This window comes from Cyprinus carpio, chromosome B17, assembly GCF_018340385.1.
Source record: "Cyprinus carpio isolate SPL01 chromosome B17, ASM1834038v1, whole genome shotgun sequence".
Lineage (NCBI taxonomy): Eukaryota > Metazoa > Chordata > Actinopteri > Cypriniformes > Cyprinidae > Cyprinus > Cyprinus carpio.
In genome coordinates, this window is record NC_056613.1 from 8,240,126 (window position 1) to 8,265,712 (window position 25,587).

General features: G+C 35.2%; 1 protein-coding gene across 1 annotated transcript in view; it reads right to left on the reverse strand.

Moving 5' to 3' along the window:
* LOC109076068 (aarF domain-containing protein kinase 1-like) overlaps positions 1-25,587 on the reverse strand; it is a 105,720-nt gene that overhangs the window by 57,737 nt on the left and 22,396 nt on the right. Inside the window, exon 4 of the mRNA XM_042742038.1 lies at positions 15,528-15,731. Within this exon, the coding sequence (XP_042597972.1) occupies positions 15,528-15,731 (204 nt within the window). The remainder of the gene's footprint in view (positions 1-15,527; positions 15,732-25,587) is intronic.

Below are 25,587 nucleotides of genomic sequence, written 5' to 3' on the forward strand. Positions count from 1 at the left end.
GAGGGGCAACTGAACTGCATGCAGTTGAAGCAAAGAGCAAAGAGTGAAAATAGAAAAGCATAGATACATGAGAGAATTGATTACGCCTGGTGTGGCGTTAACCACCACTGTGCCTGGCTCTAACGAATCCCATTCAACTAATTGCACAATTATTGCTCACGATAAAAGACCATCTTGAAATCAAGGTCTCACCAAAATGAGTCCACAAAAGACTTCTCTTTCTTTTTACCCATTCTTCTCAGAGGTACTCGTTTCAGTTTCTAAGTGAGGCGCTGTGAATAAAACATAACATATTGTGAGTGATCGCAACAGCTAATTTGCCAAACTCTCTATAGACTGCGGAAACTCCCCAAGGAAGTTGTTACTCATTTTTCTGGCAGTCTGCAAGCTTGTGAATCTCTTGGTTGCAGGCTGAAACTCCGCTCGTAACGTCTGACAGGCCTCTCATTCACATGGCGGCACTGAAATGACACCGCAGGCCCCTCGGGGAGCTCACTCATGCACCCGGCATTGGGAAAAGTGACGCTCCCAAAGGCTTCCAATCACCAACCGCATATGCCATGACATACATTACCCTACTGCTGCAGCACTGACAGTCCAGACTCCTTGAGGCTATTACAACTCTGGCTTCCTGCAAAGAACAACTTGGAGTAGGCACGATGATTTGGAAAGGTTGCAGACGGGTGTAATTGCATGATGCAAGCAATTATAACACTCAAGCACGTCCTGAAGAGCAAGAATGCAAAGATTTTGGAAGGTCTGTATGGACAGCAATAGAATCAGATGCCTGTTACAAAAAACAATCGAGCGTTTCTGCAGCCTGAGGGGCCGCTGTGATGAATGCTGACGTTTTACAGGAAGCGTTTAAGAGCCAAATGTTTCATCTGGGAGGTTTAAAAAGCAAATTAACTCCGATCTCTAGGCCTGGGGCAACTGGCTAATTTGATTTGGTGTGGAGGTGGGACACCGCTTGGGTCGCTGTTCATTTTTTGTAGGAACAGTACAGGAACCAATTTGCAGGTACCAACATTTTGAGGCTTTTAGCTTATTTTTATTAATAGAGACTGTAGTGAGTAAATTATTACATTGCAACTTGTTGGGGTATTAAATCAGAATAAGAAACAGCCTATTATCTCCGGCTCTTTTTTTAGCAACGACATTAGTGCTACAAATAAAAACTTAAGCAAATGAGATGAAGTACCTTTAATTTGAAAAATAATAAATTCACTAGATTTTCCAAATTGGAAATTACTCTTTTATTTTTTCAGTTAAGTTGCCCTTGAGAGCTGTAAACCCAATAAAATGTCCAACATGATCAGTTTAGCCTGATTCAGAAACAGTTCTGAATCTGCAAAATGTTAATTATTTTACCAAAATAAGAGGGATGATACAAAATGCATGTTATTGTTTATTTAGTACGGACCTGAATAAGATATTTCACATAAAAGATGTTTACTTATAGTCCACAAGATAAAACAATGGTTGAATTTCTAAAATTTACCACGTTCAAAAGTTTATATACAATTTATTCTTAAAACTGTGTTGTAACATGAATGATCCACAGCTGTGTTTTTTTTGTGTGTGTTTAGTGATAGTTTTTCATGAGTCCCTTGTTTGTCCTGAACAGTTAAACTGCCTGCTATTCTTCAGAGAACCCTTCAGGTCCCACAAATTCTATGGTTTTCCAGCATTTTCTGCAAGGTGTATGTAAACTTTTGACTTTAACTGAAACTCATGACACTGTACTTTTTAGTGAATCAAAAACATAGAATGTGACAGTGCAATTCAATTCACAAACAAGTGACTCTTACATACCCGTTCTTGTTAAGGAATGAAAAACACACAATTTGACCGGTGCAATTCGATTCATTTGAAATCTTTTGAACCGGTTCTTGTAATTAACAGTTCATGAAGATGAGGTACAGGTAAGTTAAAACTGAGAAAGATGAAAATCTGTTTGATTTCACTAAACTGAACCCATCAAAGCGATTACTGAATCAACATCTGAATCACTTACTGAACTCCAGTGATGCCTGTATCAAAACGAAGCAAGTCACAACTCTTTACAGAACAGCATTACAAAAAAAGATCAAATAAATATGAATAAGAGTACAGCTATAAAACACTTGTTCTCAAAACAAACATGCAATTCTTTTCAACATACTTGAACAACTGAAAACAATACACTCAACATCTATGGGGATAATTGCTCTCTATTATAAAATTGGGCATTTGTCAAAAACTTTAAAGATTCAATTCAGGCAAGACAGACAAGTATTATTAGCTTTGGCACCTTCCATTTCGATTTTGAAAGTAGCCATTGCTCGTCATAAATTTGGTAATTTTTTTGATAGTGTGTGTGATGTTTATTTATTTATTGATTTTATGTTTTTCAACTTTAGTTAGTCTGTAATTTACAAAGCTCAAAGTCCAATTCAAAAGGAGATATTTTATTTAACAGAAATCACTTTTCAAAAACTACAACGACTTTGTAAAAGAGCATAATAGAACCCCTTTGAAACGTGTTGTAATCATTTTTCCACTTTAAGAGACAAACACTGAAACACCTACCATAGAAACTAGCCACATTTCAAATATTCTTTCATACTGTATCACTGGGAATCACAATTGTTGATGAGTCGTACAACAAATCAAATTATTCCATATTGCCTACTGGGAATGTACACTCATCTTTTCTTTTTTTGTAAAAAAAAAAAAAAAAAAATTAAGAGAAAAAAAATAATAGTCCTTTTAAGCTCATTTTAGGCTCATTAGTGAAATCAGTAAGAAAGCAGCCCAGCCTGTCCACCTGCAATAACGACAAAGGGATTGTTAATGTCTTAAAAGTGCTTTTTGCATATCACCTGGGGAGTTCTAAATCATTTCATGGATACACTGAACCATGCTGGATGTCTTAGAGTATGATATGTCAGGTTTAAAATATGAAAAACCAAGAAATTGCATGTCAGCATGCAGCTATTGAATGGTACCATACGCATGCATGAAAAGTGGCGTAATTAGTCATTACTTGTGCAGTTAAGTGCATAACCTCTTTTCAATCTACTGAACACTGTGCCAGAAAATTCAGCCTTCCCTGAGAAATGTAATAAGCCTAGAGCAAAAATGTAGGGTGTTTGAGGAGGCAGAGCCCTTTTGCAGGGAAATGAGAAGATGCCTTTGACCTAAACACAGAAAACTTGGAAATGACAGACGAGCCATAGAGCGCTGTGATTGTTTAGGATGTTAATTACACCGAAAGAAGCTGTAAAACAAGCCACAAGACTCTGCTCCATGAATAGGGAAGTAGGCACAGCTGGGATGCTTATAATCAGAGGCAATGCGACAAAAAGAGAGAGAGAGAGATTAGTGCTTTGGAGATTAAATATTATCTTTTCACAGCACTAAATCAATATCTCTTAGAGCCCCATTCACTCACACCTCACATCACTGACCTTTTTTTTATAAGAAACAGATCATTCAAAAGTTCTCATATATTTATTTACTGATAGTCTTACATTTTCGAATATCCAAAATAGTTCCACACAAGACACCATACGGGTTTTGAAATGAGGACAAGTACATGATTTTCATTTTTGAATGAACTACTCCTTATTATTCCAATATTCATGTCTATACCTGTACAGAAGTGGAAAAAAATAGGCACTAGACATCCTGTACTTTAACACTGAGATCCAAATGTCAATACAAAATAAATACAAATACTTAATAAAATGCAATTTAGGGCTAATTTATAATAATATACCATAGGCATTCCCCATTTACAAGTATAATTAAACGCTGGATATTTACTAAAAGCATATGCCAAAAGAATATGTGGATAACTGGCATTAGAAATAATCTATAAAAGCCTAATCAGAAAAATAAACAATATACAAATCAAAAGTAATATTAGAATCAATCAACTACTACCTACAAAAATACAAAAAATTAAAATGAAATAAACACAACTAATAAAAAACATAAATATAAATATATATATATAAATGTATATATATATATAAAAAAAAAAAAAAATATATATATATATATATATATATATATATATATATATATATATATATATATATATATATATATATATATAAAAAATATATATATATATATATATAAATATATATATATATATATATATATATATATATATATATATATATATATATATATTATATATTTTTTTTTTTTTTTTTTATTTCAAATTAAAGCATTCTTTTCCTTTTTTCTAGTGACAAGTTACACCTAGACTTGCAGGCCTATATTTTGTAAGGTTCTGTTTGTAAAAGCGAGGTTTGGTGAAGTTTAGCTAATTAAGGCTACAAATCAAGTGTTCACAAATGTGAATTCTCCTCTGCAATCACACATTATATAAAAAGACCTGTAATTAAAGATTTTTTAAATGCTTCTTTCCTGCGTTATTTTTTCTGTTTGGGAAAATGTATTGTGGAGTTCTTATGAAATGCATTTGCAATAAAAGATGACATGATGCCACTTGACATGGCGAAGGTTTGTAGATAGACAAAAGCCTTCAAAACACTTTCACACAGGCACCATTACAGCCATTGAAGCTAATGCAAAAGAAACGGTAAGGGGAACAACTTTCAACAGTCGACTGGTTTGGCATCGAACCAGTCTCACAAGAAAAAGATATGCAATCACTTTTAGCAGTGTTATGGTCCTATTCAGAGCAGAGCCAGTGTGTTGGGTGGATGAATGGCTTGCTAATGGAGCAGATATTCATGCTGAGGAGATGGAGAGATAACATTCTGCTGTGGGGCGTATGGGAGAGAAACTCTGGTGAGTGAGATAATGCAGTGTTTATGGTAATATTTTAATCTCTTATCGTGCTAGAGGAGAAACCCAGAGGGTATTTATCAGCTTTTGAACTAACGCACCACTGCTTTATTCATTTTTATCATCTTTTTTTAAGAAAAGGGAAAAACTATTTCCCCATCTTTGTAGTGCCCCATCAAAAGCAACAAGAGATGTTTTTGCTTCCTTTTTTGCTTTTTCCTCTTTCAGGATTGATGTGTTATTTTAATATTTCATTTTTATAAATGTCAGTTTTGCGATATGAAAAGCTAGTATTTAACGTAAAGGAAAAGGTTATATTATTAAAGGAATAGTTCACCCAAAAATTGGATGAAAATTTACTCACTCTCAGACCATCCAAGATATAGAGGAGTTCTTTTCTTCATCTAAACAGATTTGGAGAAATTAAGCATTACATCACTTTCTCACCTCTGCATTCTTTGCAGTGAATGGGTGCCATCAGAACGAGAGTTTAAACAGCTGATAAAAAATAATCCACACAACTTCTAGACATTCAATTAAGCTCTTGTAAAGTGAAAAGCTGCATGTTTGTAAAAAACTAATCCATCACAAAGGTGTTTTACTTTTTAAACCTTCACTTCTGCTCAAACTGAGTCAATAATCCTTAATAATGCATCCTCCAGTGAAAAAGTCCACCCCCTGTTGTCCTCTCATATCAAAAAAAAAAAAAAAAAAAACACACCAAGATATTAGTTTAGAACTGTTCTGAGCTGTTTTCACTTGTGGTACTTGATCTCTCTATATTTCTCTTCCTATTCAGAGGAAATTACTTTATCACTAAAAGAAAAAAAAAAGAAATATTATGAATACAGGCATTTTAGCTGGAAACAACAGTTTTGAGCTATAATGTCTTAAGGATAGAGTTGTTTATTACAAACATACAGTTTTTCACTTCACAAGATGTTAACTGATGTACCGAGGTTGCTTGTTGAGTTTTGTTTTTAATCAGCAGTTTAAACTTTCATTCTGACTGACGGCACCCATTCACTGCAGAGGATCCATTGGTAAGCAAGTGATATAATCAGGGCCGGCGCCACAGGGTTTTAACACAGTTTTAAACTATATTTAAAAAATATAGTTGCCAAATTCATAAGCTTTCTAGCATTAATATGATGTCACTGTAGCAACAATTTAGGACAGTCCGTTTCACAAAGTAGCATTGTAATTGTTACTCTGACACAAATTCCTGCACAAGCGGTGCAATTAAGAAAGCAGCACTAATGAGTAAGCTATGATGAAATATTTTTTCATGTATAATAGAGGGCTAGATGTTAGATAATTTCATTATTTCACTGTATTGTTATTGTTTGTTGCTGTTCAAGTTGTTCTAACTTAAAATGATGCATCTGTTAAATGGGTCACAATGAATATATTATGTCAGGGAATCGGTCGCAATGAGCTTGTGTTCCATAGTGAAGCAAACACAGACAAGTATTTCTGGTATCACTTGTGTATATTTGTGGTAAAACTGCTGCCTAAAACTGCTCACATTTTTATTTCCTGGATGTCAGATTTGATTTTTAAGTTGGTGGCTATGCGAATTTTTTTTATTCAATACTCTGCCATCTGTATTGCTAAGTAGCTTTTAATAGGTTAATTCACTCAGAATTGAAACTTCCACTGACCTGCCTCGCAACCAAATCTCTATCTGTGTGAACCCTGTATTCTAATAGTTGTAATAATATTGGTCCGACAAATACGTGATTTTTTTTTTTTTTACTTTTACGCTGTGCTATGTCATCGCCCTCTTTCGTCACCTCAGCCGCCCCCTTCTCAGTGCTGCGCTGGTGCTGGCTCTGGATGTAATGCTACATTTCTCCAAGTCTGTTCGGATGAAAAAAACACCCTCAGGCCATCCATGATAGATGAATGAGTAAATTTTTCAGCAAATTTTTTTTTTTTTTGTAATGAACTACTCCTTTAAACCTTTCAACATAAAGCTCCTTAGTGATAAGTACAAAAAAGGCAAAACAAACATAAGTCAGTCGCTTCTGCTACTATACTATACATTTAAAATACAAAATGTATCCTATTTATAACTGCATCCTCATTAACGAACTTCAAAAATGTTTATGTTGAAAGTCTGGAAAAGTTGTTTCGTTGTTTGTTTTCACAGAGAGTAAGGAACCATCTCGAGACGCACCACAGAGCAGTGCAGTAGGGTCTTCTCTTCAGAGCCGAGTGGACAGATTGTCGAGTCATTTCTACGGCACACTCCAGATTCACACTGTAGGACCACATATGCCACCACAAATGCTACAGTTCCGTTTCGTTTTTCATTTTTTATGACTTCAAAAAATACTTGCAGACTCCAAGTAAACTTGGCTGTTCACTTTATGATGAAAAGGCACATCTATGTACTACATTGGCTTCTTGCAGTGTTCTGCCTTATTAAGCAGCAGAGCTGCATGTCCACTATACCTACGATGACACAGCACAAGAGAATGAGTCCAAACTGAAACAGATGAGAGAAAACTGGCTACCGTAAAATAATGCTAAAAAGTTAAACAGACAACATCTTTCTACTCCCGCCCCCAGCAATCCTTATTAAAAATATATATTTTAGCACATTAAAAAGATACATCTTATATTGTAAAAATACATACTGTCCTGTAAAAATAAAAAGCAGCATTTAATAGTCATGACAATATAATAATATATTATAATAAAGTACTATAATATACTATAGTAAAGTATAAAGATTTGTTATTATTATTAAAGTACCTGCCAAAAGTTTGGAAACATTACAGTTATTAATGATTTTCTGCTCATCAAGGCTGAATTTATTTGACCAAAATAAAAAAAAATAAAGAAAATAAAAAAAGAAAAAGAAAGAAAGAAAAGAAATATTGTGAAATATAATTACAAATACAAAAATAGTTTTCCATTTTAATATATTATAAAATGTTATGTTATTCCTGTGATGCAAAGCAGAACTTTCTTCATCATTACTCCACTTTTCAGTGTCACATGATCTTTTAGAAATCATTACAATTTAGTTGACTCAAGAAACATTTCTGATTATAATCAATGTTGAAAACAATTTTGCTGCTTCATATTTTGTGTGGAAATGATAATGCACTTTATTTTTTCAGGATTTTTTGATAAATATTAAGTTTAATGAACAGCATTTATTTGCAATAATCAAATATATTAATTAAATCTGTTAATGCATTTATTAAATAGAAATCCTTTTAAATGTCTTCACTCACTTTTTGACACTTTCATGCATGATGAATAAAATTATTAATTTCTCTCTCTTTTTTAAATCTTATACAAATGTTTGAGTGGTATCGTTGTTTCCACAAAAAATATTAAACAGCAAAACTGTTTTTAACATTGATAATAATAATAAGAAATTTTTATTGAGCAGCAAATCAGCATATTGGAATGATTTCTGAATGATCATGTGACACTGAAACTTCTTTGTAAACAACAACATGATTTATAAACGTTTCTAATGACAAATGTTGCGTTCCCAAATACGAATTAAAGCGGCTCAAACCAAGCGCAGCACTAACAGTAAATCGAAACCAAAAACAGTACTCGTGCAGTACTGTTTTCAATCATCATGCAGTAACCAACCTCGGAAAACCTTGGATCTACGCGAATCACATGGTTCCTCCCTCCAAGGTCGGAAAATACGGAAATCACATCCCTGACACATATAACATAACTACTATAACATAATATATTTTTATTATTCCCCTATGCCAATGATTTTGCATAATGGAAATATACACACACATACATAAGCATAAATATATAAAAGCTAAAAATATAAACTACATACAAAAACATTAGCAGAAACCACCATCTTCATCTTTTATTATTTTTGGAAAACAAAGCTTGGTCTTGGGCCAGAGTGTTGGTGTCGCTTTAAAGGGTTTGGCATGGAATGGTAGTGATTGTAGAGAACAGTCCATATGGATACAGGAAGCACTGGGACAGCCTGCACTCTGCGAGGGTGGTAACCACTGAAGCAAAGAGGGCTGAGTCTGGATATTTACAGGGTCCAACAAATCACCAACGCCAAAGATGTCCAGCCACCCACATGCTTCTTTACTACCATACACCAATGCCAAAAAAGACCACATGCTCTTTTCTCAGACCCCCATGCTAAGTATAACTGAATTTTCATCATCCTGTGGCCCCACTGGGTGTTCATGGATCAAATCGTGACTCAACCCTCCACAAAAAAACAACCAAAAATTGGATTTACAGTAATGCAGTTGTAATGGAATTCTAAGGGAGAAAAAAACCTTATGAGAGATTTAAAAGTAGTAATGATTTGTTTTGTTTTTTCTCTTATTATTTATCATTCTAGTTTTTATGCAGGATGTTTATGTTTAAGCAGAAACAAAACGAAAGAAAGAACGTACTGAAAAAATACTGAATAAATTAGTTAATGAAAGAAAGAACTAACAAAAATTAAAAACAAAGAAAAACTAAAAAAGACAAACGTGAAAAAGGGAGAATGAACAAAATAAAAACTGACACAAAAGAATGAATAAATGAAAAAGAACAAAAACAAACAAAAGAATGAAAAAGAAAAATTATGAAGAAAGAAAGAAAGGAAGAAAGAAATTAAGAAAGAAAGAAAGAAATAAAAAAAAAGAAAAGAAAAAGAAAAGAAAGAAAAGAAAAAAAGAAAGAAAGAAAAAGAGAAAGAAAGAAAGAAAGAAAAGAAAATAAGAAAGAAAGAAAGAAAGAAAGAAAGAAAGAAAGAGAAAAATGAAGAAAGAAAAGAAAGAAGAAAGACATAACGACTGAATGAACAAATGAAAGAAAGGAGGAAGAGTATTGGGGCAGGGTGATTAATCACAGCTGCCGCCCCAGCGAGTGTTTCGGTTCGTCTTGCTCCTGCAGCCTCTGCGTCTGTGCTGCTGAAACACGCCCCATATGATGCCACACATCCAGCACATCATTAGAGGAAATGATGCACATTTACATGCTCGGCTGGCCGTTGTGTCATTGAGAATGAGGCAGCAGCGGTGGCGCTTTCCGAGGGATCCACCCCCTTTCCACAGCACTGATTCCCTCGCCCGATCGAGCGCACACACTCACAGGCCACTCCTAGGCTGGGACTCGCCTGCCATCTGTTGTTTAATGGTCTCCTGTAATGGATCCCTGCCCCATGAGCCCAGTCTTTTCTCTAAGGGACAAGCATAGACCTACAGGCCAGAGAGCTCACATTGCACCGGTAGATCAGAGACTCATAACCTGACTGAAGATGAATGAGGTTACATGGTCCAAATGAGGCTACGGTTGCACAGTGGACTCTAGCTGGAAACTGACGAGATTCCCATCCTGCACAGTAAACAAGAACCCTAATATATGACGTCACCCTTCTGAGGGACCATCATCATATTTGAGGGTCCTTGTTTAATGTGCAGAAAATATATTTATTATTAATATTTATTATATCATTTAAGAAACTAAAACTTTTTTCCCGAAAAAAAATTAAATAAATCAATAAATCACTGATTAAAATGGCAGTAAAGACATTTATAATGCAACAAATGATTTCTATTTCAAAAAAACAAAAAAACACTGTTTTAACAAAAATATTTAGCATCACAGCATCAACAATAATAATTATAAGCAATGTTTCTTAAGCACCAGATCAGCATATTAGAATGATTTCTGAATATTCAGGTGACACTAAAGACTTGAGTAGTGGCCACTTAAAATTAAAATACACTATAATTCTAATTGTACTCTAAGTATGTGTATGTAATTTTATTATATATATGTGTGTGTGTGTGTGTGTATATATATATTTATCTATATATACTTACAATTGTTTATTTGTAGATATATTATTTCATACACACACAAACAAACATATTGTTTTAAAGATGTGGATATATATTTTAATAGTATAAACATAATTAGATATAAAACTGTAAGAATACTGACATTTTAATTAAATAAATAAAAAAGTGCTTTTAAACTAAACTCTGTCCCCCTCAAGGGCATAGCTGAGCTAATGGTTCAGGAAGTTTGCAGAAGAATATTAGGAGAGGAGGAAAAGAGATGGGACAGCAGAGATGGGATCTATTTATACCAGGCTGACAGAGCAGTTAAGAACTTCATCTCGTAGCTCAGATGGCACAATTGCTCAACTGAGGGGGGATTTGACAAGAAGCTACGTGTCGATTAGAGATTATATTGCATGCTCCGGTGCAGAAAAAAGTGATGATGTGACCAAACAGTGACATTAAATACAATATTGTGGAAGGGTCTCACAGAGAGATCCTATCTCTGGACTCGACATGAACCTGTGCGGGCGAGAAGATATTTATGAAGGTGAGGTGTTTTTATATCAATGACAGTTTAAAGAGCATTTCTCTACCAAATGACAGAAAACTAGTGTAAACCACAGACTGATACGTCTGTCTTTGCTAAAGTAGAGAACTGCAGTGGAGTGGTAAAAACAAACGTGGCAAACCTCTCCTGTACAGCCCACTGTCTCATAAAAGGTTAATTGAGTTTCCTTTGGTTAATGAGTGGCAGGGCCTTTCTTAGGTTATATTTTAGATCTAACTATCCTCAAGTGAAACTGAAAGTGACTGACCACGCAAGACCTATCTAAATATGTGGAGGTGTCACGGCAAAAGCATTTGCCTCAGCAGATGTGGAGGAGAGCATTTTCAGGCGAGAACATATAGGATAATATATAATAGGACAACGATGATAAATCATGAAACCAGTAATGTTAATTAATGGTGTTTTCAAAGACAAAAATCACTATTAAAGCTGCGTTCTTGCCATATCATAATTACGAGATGACAATACGTAATACGTTATATGATACAGCGGTCACATGGTTCAATTCATAGCTCTCAGAACATTCCAAACTTACAAGTTGTAAGGCACTAATGGTGTTGCCATAGAAACGCATAGTTTGCCTAGAAAATCACATGACATCATCTCGGAACTACGATAATTACAATATGTCATAAATGCATCTAAAATGACTAATAGTTAGGGTTAAGGAATTCAATGTTTGCCCTTTTCTGACATTAACATCTCAAATTGTGCGTCTTGTTTCGCTATTACTTTTCTAAGTGATCACACTTACGATTTTTCTAAATTTAAAGACCTGCCATTATTATTAATGTTCACAACCACCTCAGTACATACTATTATTTATTAACAAACAACCCCTTAAGCTCATGGTTGAGAGTCCTTGCTCAAATTGTTGTGTGCGCACTCTATCCCCCCAATGTGAGCTCAAAACTAGGTAGTGTTGAGTAATTAGCTCCATTTTTCACCAGAATGTGATAATTACTTTTGATAAATATTTGCATAATTGAACTACTAAGTGCCTCGTCCTTTTTTCAGTCCCTCTCCCCAACCCTCCCTTATACAGTGTGCTGGAGGTTAATATTGTACACCAGCACACAACGTTCCTTAAGGCTTCTAGAAAGCCATGCAATGCAAAAGGATAATAGTTCTTCTGTTGTATGCTGAGAGGTGTCATAAGGTTACAATAAAAGCAGAGTATCACTATCACATGACAGGGAATGTATTACTAATTTTATGTATTTTATATAAAATATATAAATGTGTATACATGTATATTCATATACAAGCTGAGTGGCTTTCTACTCCAAGAGTGTATAAAGCAGAGGCCTGGCTCTATTAACTGGAAATCTCATGGAATAACATTTCAGTTGCTCGGGGGCTTAAGGAAGAGTGAATTAAAGAGATAGAGTGATGGCAAGCTGAGAGGAAACCAAAACCAGTGTCTGTCTTCCTCCCCACACCTTTGTGATATCAATAATTCCTTATCTAAATGGATGCAGAGCCACCCGTAACAGCTTTTTGATTTTGTGTGAGACCATGCCAGGCCTCATAAATAAATATGAGGGGAGGTGGGGGAATTCTGGGATGCTGTAGTTTACCTCACGGTGCAGGAGACTCTCACTAAAAGCCCTGGCAGAGACTGTGTTTGAAGGGCATAGCCAACCAGTCACGGAACAGCACAACGGATACTACAGCCCAGTGGCATACGGTAGACTTGTGAAATGAGCAGGCAGACTCCTTCTCTGGGTTTGGCTTTTTAAGTCTATTGGAAACTTATATATGTATAGTCATAATTTCTATGCTTTAAATTCTGATGTTTACATCATTTTTAAGTTTAATGCATTTAAAAAATAATTTACCTTGCAGCATTAACAGAAAACCAACACTAAGAATAAGGATTAATTAAATAAATAAAACAATGTATATAATTGATAAACATAACATTATTCACTAAATTCAAATTATATCACACATACAAAAAACCTAAATAGAAAAATACTGAGTAGTTACAACTGTTACACTACATACATACATTCATACATATATCTAAATAAATGTATATATGTATATATATGTATATATGTATACATATATACTATGTGTGTGTGTGTGTGTGTGTGTGTGTGTGTAATTGGGGTAATGTAAATAAATAATAAAAATAAAATGTCAAATATTACTTATGGTTTTTATGCAATATCCCAAAAATCTCATGTAAATACATGGATGGAAACCTGGCTACTAATAGATTAACTTTAGTGATTTCATATTAAGTACCATTTCTGCTTTAATTTTGCATTGTTTTTTCTTTCCCACCCAAATTTCCCTGAGAATAAACCACTATGCTTTTCTCCTCAAAGAAATGTCCCTGCTAAATCCAGATGAATAATGTTCATTAAAAACACTTGCGCTGACCTGACACAAAGCATACAGAGACGCATTATTCTTGTAGAACATTAGGAGTGCAAGCCGCACCTAATCTACATATCCACATACTCTCACACAGAAACGATAATGGAGTGAACGAGAGACAAAAGGAGAAAGCCAGAGAATTGGGGGGACTTTTATTGTGACACAGAGGCAGACAGATTATTCTCCCGCCGCACTGAGTCCAACGAGCCATGACGGGTCCATCTCTAGTTCCCGACACACAAAACAGCGACGTCTCAAATGCTTCTTACCTCACAGCACACACACACATCAAAAAACCCTAAATCTCCGCAAGCCAGTCGCAACCTGGCTAGAATTACGTAATGTTGCCGCCAGTGCGGCTGTCATACAGCAGGGAGGGATGGGGATTGTGAGAGAGAGAGAGAGAGAAAAATGGGAGGCGGGAAGGCAGTGAAGCAAGAAGTCAGACTGATCTATTAGAGCTAATAATTACAATAATAAAACTGTAAAGATGCAGTCATCACCCTAAAGGGAATGGGTACAAGCGTAGCCCTCCCAAGGTCACACAAGGGAGGGCAGCTCTTTAACGGTTGCCTGCTCAGACTCCGGCTAAAAGATTACAGGTTTGAATTGTCCTTCTTGTTCAAGGTCATTCCGCCAGAACTGGGAAGTTTTGTGACCTTGACCATAACTGAAATACTAAAATGCAACAGGATTTGCGATTGCCACAGTGTGAGAATGCATTAAAAAGACTAAATTTTTAGATGTTCGGAAGATGAAAACTTGCTAGGTTGTTGCTTAAAGGAATAGTTCACCCCAAAATTTTAATTACTCACCCTTAAGCCATCCATTATGTAGAGGTGCATGTTTCTTCATCAGAACAGATTTGTAGAAATTCAGCATTACATCACTTTTTCACAAATAGATCCTCTGTCAGTGAATGGGTGCCGTCAAAATGAGAGTTCAAACAGAGGATAAAAACATCACAATAATCCATCCATTAGTGAGCAAGTGATACTACATTTCTCTAAATGTGTTCTGATGAAGAAACAAACTCAGATAAATCTTGGATAGCTTGGGGGTTAGAAAATGTTCATTTTGGGGTGAATTATTCGCAGCGTATGGCTTGGGAACCTCCTTTAATGCAAGATTTTCTTTCTTTAATCTTAAAAATAAAGGTTCTTTATTGGCATCAATGATTCCATGAAGATCTTTTAACATCCATGGAATCTTTCCATTGCACAAAATGTTCTTTATATTAGGTTCTTTAGATTATTAAAATGTTCTTCAAGAAAAGGTTCTTACTGTAAGTTAAGAAAGGTTCTTCTATTGCATCACTGTGAAAACTCATTTTTGGAACCTTTATTTTTAAGTGTATAATTTCTCAGGTAAAATTATATGTTTGATTGATTCGAAAAGTAACCAAACACCTCTTTTCAAAGGCAGCATAATTTGAATGGCCTTGTTCCTGTGTAATGGGAGAAAACAGCCGGATAGCAACACAAAACAATGGGACACAAGCTGATAGATGATCTGAACAGGTCATCTTCAGAACAGAACAATTATCTCCACCAAAATTGAAATGCCTGTCAAAACATTTCTGAGAGGGAGCACTTTCAGGATGACTGCTCTGACGAGAGGCACAAAAATGCTGACAGAAGACGACGAGGGAGACCATAGCTTCTTTCATGTGACATTAACCCTGCTGACCCACAGTGACCAAGACAATTATTGAATAACAGCCCCTGTCTCTCACAAGGAGCAGCCTGCAATAATGACTTGAGAAAATGTGATTTGCATCATTAAAATTAAGATAAATTAATAAACCAACATTTACAATTCATTTCTAGATTATTTCCAATTGAATATTCCAGAAATATGTCATGAATGGAAAATCAAGTAGTTGCAAAAATTCCTAACTTCCTTACATCACCCATTTAATGCATATACTTTGTCAGACAGACAGAAAAACAAACCTCTTTCCCCAGGTCTTCTCGTATGACCTGCCTGATCTCCTCCATACTGCTCTGAGGTGCTCTGCTGTGCAGGACCTTCAGCGTGCTGGTGTACTCCTCAGGCAGGAGGTAGTCCAGCGCTCCCAGGTGCTGCCCTACTTTAATGAAGGTGCCTCTGTTCGCACAGCACAAGTCCCGGAGTCTCTCTGCCGAACGCCTGTGAACCTGAAGAAAGAGTAACAAATGAAATTTATGAACTAGACCAATGAATTTACCAATGAAGTGCTAATTAAAATAATTTATAATAGCTCTCCTAAGTCTTATTAATACACTACTACTGTTCAGAAGTTTGGGGCCGGAAAGATTATTTTTTTATAATGTTATAAATAATTTCTATTTTTAAAAAAGCACTGGTTAAAAAAAAAAATCTTGACCACCAATTCAGCATATTAGAATGATTTCTAAAGGATCATGTGACACTGACAAAAAAATTACTTCAAAAAAATGAAATAAAATAATTTCAATATATATATATATATATAATAATTTTTATTTATTTTTTTTGGCTAGTGTTACCCAAAAAAGCCACAGCAAGAAAATCTAGAAAAGACAATAAGCACTGTTCATATTAATTAGCATATTATTCTGCTTTTAATTAGAAAGGACAATGTGAAAAAACAACATAAAAGAAGCATATTTTGATAAGTTGCCTGAATCATTGCTACCAGTAAAAAAAGAAAAAAAGAAAAAAAAGAAAGACACACACACACACACACACACACACACACACACACACACACACACACACACACACACAATAAGTTCCCCATCATCTAAGCACTCCCCATCATCTCATTTGTCTTAAATGCTGTTTAAATGGGACGTCAGTTTTACGGGGGTCTTTGTGCTGTCCCGTCCCAACACCAGCTGGTAGAGTTGATAGTACTCTTGGAGGGACGTCCCTTTGGGACCAGAGCAAATAAACTGCCGTGAAATGAGCTCTCTTAACCCTCTCACCCTGACAAAAGACAGTCTTTTGTGCTCCAAATGGGGCCTCATATGAGGCCGGTCGTCCGATTCGAATCATCCCTCAAAAGACAAAGTCCACATGCACCTAATTATACTGGGTGGGGAGTCTATATGTGTGTGTCATCGTGTGTGTGCAGGGATTAAACTGGGCTGCAATGATCCAGAACAGTGCTCAGCATCGGATTCAAAAAAGAATTACAAATTATTGGTGGTCTTATTTTTTTTTTTTTTTTGGTGGTCACAGTTACAGGAAAGCCAAAATCTAAATCATTCCACTAGACTAGACCAAAAAAAAACAATATATCCATATAGGTGTACGTTTCAGTTTTGATCAATTGTTTGGTTTTATGTAAATATATGTTTGTTAGTATAGTGACAAAATAGTTTCAACAGTGATAATTATGCTTTTTTTTGAAGATGGAGGAACGGTCACGTCAGTTTATGTCGTCTATGCACCACAATCACCATAAATTTTAGGTTTCCTCCACCTCCAATATTTTAGTTTAACCACAGTGTTTGTTTTTTCTTGAGTGTATCCACAGGCAACACCCCCTCAGGTCCAAAAAACTTCTTTGGATGGAGGTGATATTTCTGACAGGATGTCAAGGGGAGAGTAAACACACTTCTGTCAGGCAGGATTTGCTGTTAATCCTCACATGCAGTGGATGGGAGATTTAAAGGTTGTCCTATGGGCATTTTCTGCAGCACTGTTCGAGCTCAGCTCCGCCGCCACCGACGGCAGCCCGGGCCGGCCGGCTTTGCAGCACGCACAAAACCCCATTTTCCATGCCCGGAGAAGCCAATAGGATGTGACAGCTCGGAGATAATTATGAGGGTGATGAGAAGACACTTTATTTCGGCGGATACAAAACATGTGGTTCTCGCCTTCCCAGCCCAGAGCCCAAACAGGCTTTTGATGGTAAGGATGTGTCGAGGAGAAAGGCAGGGCTAATAAGAGACGAAGGAGGCAGTAATAACAGTCATGATCTCCGCCTGCTCATCTTCAACACCTTCTATACTGAATCTGTGGAACCAATAAAGCAAAGTGGGGGGACGGCGGCATGGGAAAAAGGATAAGAAGAGGAGGTCTACTCTTTTTTAGTCTTTGCTGGCTAATCCCCCAGGGAGAGAAATCTGTGCCACCTGCCATCTTACAGTCCTGGCACTTGTAGACGCTATTGGCAGGCAGTCAGACTTTCCAGCCACCCGCGGCTGCTGCAATCGCATGGCCAGTCCACTAGGGGCAACCTGGGGGAACGTGTTGGCTTTTTACAGGGCGTGAAAGGGAAGCCACTCTGGGATTGGTTGATTTGCAGCTGCACTCGTGCAACGAGCCTCTGTGGCATGCAGCTGGTCGATCCATAGCTTTTAAAGAAAAAAAATCTATTGTAAGGATCCTTAAACATCTTGTTTTCAGGCCTCCATCCTGAATTTCTGTGCATTTGTACATGCTAACTTTCAAAATTGCACAGAAAAGGAAATCCAGGAAATTTTTTTATAAAAAGGGCAGCATTTACTGCAGCAATTTACCGTGAGCCAGCAGAGAGCGAAATAACACAAGAGCGCTCTTTGTATCTGATGAGGCATCAATCATATCTTCCATCAAGGCAATGCTGAAGAGTCTTTTGTCACAGGAGTTGTTCAGCAAACATAAGTGTGACAGCCAATCAAGTCCTCACCGCAGTACGGGGAGGCACAGGAGAAGCCCTCCACATGTTCAAGACAGGCAAACTCAGCAGAAAGCGCTGATTTTACGTGGGCAGGGGAGAGAGAAAGAGCTAGATATAGATGAAAAGGTTACACGCATTGAAGAACAGACATGCAAAGCTTTAGCTATGAACTCTGGCAAATTAAAGGCACCTGACCAAGAAGACTACTGGAGTATTCTGGGGGTACAAAATGTTCCCTGTTGGAATTTGTTGGTTATATCATTCAGCAAAGAGATTTCAACCTTTACAACTGTAGAAATGAGCATAAACAAGGAGAAAGTGCAACACTACAACTTGAATCAAACCTATTAAACACATTGATAACTCTTAAAGACTACTAAGAGATCATTAATCAGCAGCTATTTGGATATTTTTAGATAAAAAATTTTTTAACTCAATTTAGTTTACATTGTTTTATAAAAATGTATATAAATATTATCCCTAAAATGATGAACAAAATTGAGTCACACTCAGGTCTGTCTATTAACAAACCATTAACTATGACTTTTGCCTCAATAAACTCCTAATTTGCTGCATTTTAATAATAAGGTAGTTGTTAAGTTTTGCTATTTGTTAGGATTAGGGATGTAGAATAAAATGATTTATTTAAAATAACCAAAACAAGTTAATTTATTAAAATAAACAAATTAAATAATTTAAACACGCATAAAATATAAAAGACAAATATAGACTATTTAAAATCGTATTTTATTACATATTATATATATACACAATTAAATATAATCAAACGCATAATAAATATACATTAAATATTATATGTACAAACCCACTTTGGGTGACTCATAACTGAGACAGCAAGTTTTAAAACTTTAAAATAGTAAAAAGTTAAAAGTTAGGTTTTAGTATTAAGAACACAGAACTTGAAAATAATAAAACAGCAATATAAAGAACAGTATCAAATAGAACAAAGTATATAGCAAATGTAGCCAACGGCCTTAGGTTGTATCTTTCATATATTTTCATACTGACATTGGCATCGCCATCAGTCATTAAAAATCCCATTTTGGTCAACCACTAGGATCATTTGGCTGATACTATTGACATTGCAAAATCTAAAAAATGCCCCCTAAGAAGTAAGTCAGATGAACCTGAAACAAGCCAGATAAATTGCTTCCATAAGAGTAGCTGACTTAGAAAACAGGTTGTTCTGAATATCCCTAAGTGACACATCACGCTTCTCTTTTGGCGTGTACAGTCTGTCAATGCTGCTCTGTGGAGACAACGACGCCCTGCGCAATTAATACCCAAGTAGAGCAATTCCCACTACCTCCCTATCACCTCCTCTACTGTTCTCTTCCTCCTCCCCAAAAGCCCTCCCTCCATCCCTCTCTCTCTCTTCCCGCAACTCTTTCATCCGTGGACAGAGCAGCACAAAGCCAGAGCTCTGACAACTCTCGTAATTGCCACAGACATTAATGACATATTTCAGCAGCAGACAGAAGCCATTAGATGGCCTTTGAAAAATGCTTTGTAGGACCATCATCAGAGCATGTTATTGCCAGGGGACTAATGGGGAGGCAGCAGAGGTTCCTCTTATGCTATCCCTGCTCTCACTGTGCACAAAACACCAAAGAATAATGATCAGTCTCACATCAAAGGAAACATGAATTAGCAATACTGTCACAAACTTGACACGCTAAGACGAACTGTTTACCCTTAGCGCATCAATAAGGCAAAAGTGCCAGGTCAAATTGGCATCAAGTATAAATAAGTAAAAATATATTTAAAAATCAATATTTATCACATAATTTAAAATATCAAACTGCTAATTAAATTTTATGGAACTAAAAGTTGATTGCTCAGCATTAATAAATGCAAATACAAATACATGCATAAATGCATGCACAAATAAATAAGATGTGCATACTAAATATAGCTAAAATGTATAAATAAAAAAAACAATAAATCAAAATGCATTAACATATATAAGTAAAAATATGTAAATTTGAAAAATTTAAAAATAAATAAATAAATCCATGCACAGCAAATTACAACATGCACTACAAACAATCTAAAGGCTATTAGTGTGAAACAAACACTGGCATAAATATTCCAGACACTCTAATTATAGACAGAACAATGTTTCTTGATCTCAGGGTCTATAAAATTCTCTTTATGGGCAGTCTGTCACCGAACTGAAATTATACATCCATTTCTTTATTATTGAACATTGAGTAAATGTGGCACATGAAACTAGACAATTTATTTATTTTTTTTATTCAAAGTTCTTGTTGTTAAAAAGGAACTTATTACATACACACACACACACACACACACACACACAAAATAAAACAATGCATGCTTTTTTTAATAATGCAGTTATGCTGAATAATATTTAATACAAATCAGTTCACAAATTCATAAATAATGAAAGATAGGGGTGAAAATATTTCTGAATAGAAAAGTACTGATGAATAGAAATTAGCTTGTAACACGTTCACGACATCAGTGTAACATTTACCCTTGTAAACAAAAGTTAATTATAAGATCTTTTCTTAAATAGGTAGCAAATGTTAAGCTAATATGCTAAGCTAACAGCTTGAAAACCAAAGAGCACAAAGAAAAGGTTTGTTTTTCAAATTTTTGGTTTCTTTTTTTCATTTGGTGATGTTAGTGGCACTTAAAAACACTTCACCTATAAAATTTTACACATAAGGCTACATGCAAATCAACACAGAAGACTATCGTTACTATCATTTATGTTCTTTAAGACAAAATTGCACAACCTTAACAAGATATTTAAGTGCTACAAGCAAGTTTCCTTAGACCTGAAAGTAAATAAAAACATCCTATGTCATGTAATAATATCATCTCCGAGACATCGGACTGATATGGTGTTACAGCTAGCTGAACCACTCATTTTAAGTGAGAGCTTCATTGACTTTTTTCTCACATAACAAACATGTTTTGGGAGTAAAAGTGCAAATCAATGCCTCTAAAATGCTGAAGTCATGTATTACAGCCCTATTGATCAAGTAACCAAAGAATCACATCTCCAGACAGCTTTAAACCTGAAGACAACAAAACCAGGCCTTATAAGCACTGATAATAATAACGCTGTATCCACTCATTCCTCTCTCTTACTTGCTTAATAAAGTGATTTCATGTATATGAAAGGTCTACACGAAGGAAAGCCACACAAAGACGGCTCACTATTCTGTGATCACTGTCGTTTGAGGTGAAAAGACGCTCTGTGCACTTCCATCATTACACAGCGGCTTACCCAGTCACTGTAAGCAAAGTGGACCGACATGCGTTCATAGAAATTGCATCTACTATTGCCAGGCAATTATTGCTTTACATTGTGACTTCATGAATAACTCTGAGGGAGCATGCAATTTAGCAGCTGCCCAATCTCCGAAAATTCCCAGCAGTCAATAAATACACACTAGACCATTAAAAAGCCCCTCTTATTCATCTTTCCCCCCACCTCTGCGAGCTGCACCTACTGCCGCCCATCTCAATTTGAAATTGCCTGGCCAGATGGAGGGCTGTGGGGTCTGTTTGGCTAGCTCCTGGCGCTAGCAACAAATTAACATACAGTAATGAATTGCCTGAGTAGAACAGAGATGCACTTAGCCCTTTAGTGGTGATCCCATCGAACAAATGGAAGTGTATCTCATTCGTGACAGACCTAAAACAAACAAAACCTTCATGGATTACTCTGCCCTTACGATTTACACATCTGCTTCATGTGACGTGCTGTTAAACACGAGATCATGTGTTCATCACCTCCGTTCTGTCTCAATGCAAGTGCTAGAAACATTGGCAGGGGTTATTCAATAGCCTCTTAACTTTGGTAAGGGCATGTCTTCCTGTCATCCGTACCTAAATTTACGGCCATTCTGTGAAGCCCCTTTGCAACTTCTGAAAGGAGTCTTTTTCTGCCTGGTGGGTTTTCAATGGATTCAGATTAGCTTGCTATTATTCCAGACAAGCAACAGTGATTCTTTAGTTATGAGGTTAACTGGCCTATTTGCCCAAATCCACCAGAAGAAAGATTAGCCCTGATTAACAGGATAAGATGAGGTCAAAGGGGCAACATCTGAAATAAATACAAAGCACCTGCAGTGCTAGCAAAGGGTTTTGTTTATTAGGCTAGAGACATGCATATAAACTTTAACCACCCATTCTTTCCATATTTTATGTCCAAAATATTTAATAGTCTGAGTGAAAACAGATTTCAGATGCTGAATCTTGGGTTTCAGTACTTTTAAATGGCATACTGTCATCAAGATAGATTAATAATTTGACAGGAAAGAAATGTCTAAGTCCAGACTGAAAAGATTGTTTGCATTACAACAAACGATTAATCATGATTAATCACATTCAACATAAAGGTTTATGTTTACATACTATATGTATGTACTGTGTATATTTATTATGTATATAAAAAACACACACACACGTCCATGTGCATATTAAGGAAAAATAATTTAGATTTATATATAAAATATTTATATATAATATAAATGATAAGTATATATATATATATATATATATATACTATGTATGTGTGTAAATATATCTATATATCTATCTATCTATACACACACACACACACACACACACACATACATATATATATATTACACACACACACAATATATATATATATATATATATATATATATATATATATATATATATATATATATATATATATATATATATATAGATTATATATACACACATACATAGTTATTTTTTAAATATATACATGTGTGTGTATTTATAGATACATAATAACAGCACACACACATATAGTATGTAAACAAACTTTTATTTTGAATGTGATTAATCATAATTAATCATTTTGCAGCCCTAATTATAACATTATTTTCCGACATTTCCCCCCACAGTCCTATTATCTTAATTATGATTTATTATATTTATAAATATTATGTTTATAAATTATTCATATTGCTTTATAATACATACATTTTTAAAAATGTAGATTGTACTGAGAAAAAGTACTGCAATACATTTTTTGATGAGCAAATTTAAATTTATACATTATAATTATTATACACAGGTTATTAACACCCCCCCCCCCCCCCCCACAAAAAAAAATACAAAATCTTGAATACAAATTCGTATAAAATGGTCCTAATTTTTTTTATTTGTTTTCTTTATGCAAGTAAAGAAAAAAAAAGATTTGATTTTGGGGGTGAAATGTGACGAACCCTTAAACAATCATTAATATACATCAATATAAATTATATATTTTCTTACATTTTCCTTCAAATGTTCACATTCCTTAGAATAAAGTATTAATAAGCAAAAGCATACAACTTAAAACAGACATTATAACCTGACAGCAGCTGAGAAATGTTCACAGCTACCACATGCTACCACAGTCCTCAAGAATAGCATGCCATTAGCAGCAGATGCATTGCACTCAATTAATAAAAGCAGACATCCCAGATTACATCTGCAGCAATAGGGGTTGAATTATGCAATCCCACACTTCATTACTGAATGCTCTGTGAGCCAAATCAATACTCTGTCATATTAGCTTCCCTTTCCCCTACTATTCAGGTTGTGAAACTTAATGCTGACGTGTTTATTTGTTTATTTATTAATTTATTTAGACTCAAACATGTGCTACTCTACTTTACAGTTTTTGTCTCCCCACCACCCCATCATCCAGTCTGAAAGCTAGAAGCTGGAAGGTCAGTGAAGTGCACATTACTAATACAGTGATGCAATAAGTGATTTTGAAAATCAGGAGACATGCCACAATCAGGGTGAAAGCTTGTCAGAAGCCCTTCACTTTGACTGTATTAGTTCATGAGACACGAGCCCCTATATAGGGCCAATTATTGCTTTAAAAAAAAGAGTGATAAATAAGGTAATCACGGTAAAGCACATGTTAAAACATCAGTTCTGTTGCTAATGCTAAAGCTTAAGAAATCTGAACCAATTTGACTTTTAAACGCATCATTTTATCCATTGACCAATTGAATTGCAAAAAGTAACTAATGCAAAAGTAATGACAAAAAGATCCATACTCTGGTCTGCCCATGTAAAAACAAACAAATAGAATCTCAAATTGTTTTAGTCAAAAATGCATTCAAAACAAGTATTTGAATCATAGACAATTTCACTTATTGATCTCTTAAAAAGAGCAAAAAGCTATGATTATGAAACAAAACCTACAATATCCATGCACAAACATACCAGGCAATAATTTTCAACACTAGTTTTCAGTGCTGGATCTGTAAAACTCCTCTGAAAACTTCATTTGAAGTTGTGTCTGTTTATTACAAGCTTTGCTGTGATAAGAATGCAATTTGCATTTTAGAATATGAGAGAGACGATTATCAGAAGTGAGAACTCAACAGAAGAATTGAGACAGAGGCTAAAGCATGCTAATGTGCTGGCCGCATATTCATTACTGCAGCCATTTCATGCACTGGTGGAGCCCAAGCAGCGTCTGATTTACTGTTCTCCTCGGAGAGACGGCACACCATTTCGTACCTCCTCAAATCTCCACTGCTCAGAGGAAACCTGAGACGCCATCTTTTTTCCCTAATGCTAGATATCCTTTAATATAAGAACTGCAAGTAAACAGTTTAAAAATCTTTAAATGAGATGATGTTTGAGCGATTACAGAAACCACTCACCATTACACTATGTTCAAGAAAATTCCATTTGTAATTTGAATTTTAAACAGTTCTAGTCTCTTTCCCAGCATATAAGGCAATGACCAATAAACAAACAGCTACACAGAGCTGGCAAAAAATTGTGGAAGGAGAAATCAGATTTCAGCCAAAAAACAAAACAGCAAAGCAAAAACAAAACAAAATAAAATGTTAAAAACTAAACTAAAGCAAAAGCAAAAGCAAACAAAACAAAATAAAACAAACTATAAAAAACTAAACTAAAACAAAAGCAAAATGAAACACATAACTAAAAAAGCACCAAACAAAAACACAAAACTAAACTAAAGAAATACAAAATCTTTTGAAATTCTGTCTTATTTACCAAATATATTAGCAGTATATGTACAATCAGCTACTAATTCTAAAAAATATTATAAGTATTAAAACTATCCAAAAAAAGAGAAACAATAAATAAATAAATCCACAGTATGAGGGACTGTTTCTAATTCTGAAAAATGTATTTCAATATATCGGAGTAAACAGTGGTCTATTTTAGATGTCAGCCTTAGGCTATAATCATCCTTACATTCACTGGAGGTGCAAAGGTTGCCAAATATGACATTCAAGCTGGAATACAATTTCTTTACTTTTCTTTTTTCTTAATAATGCTGGTCTGTGCTAATCAGCAGCATGTCCTTCTCATTTAAAACACAT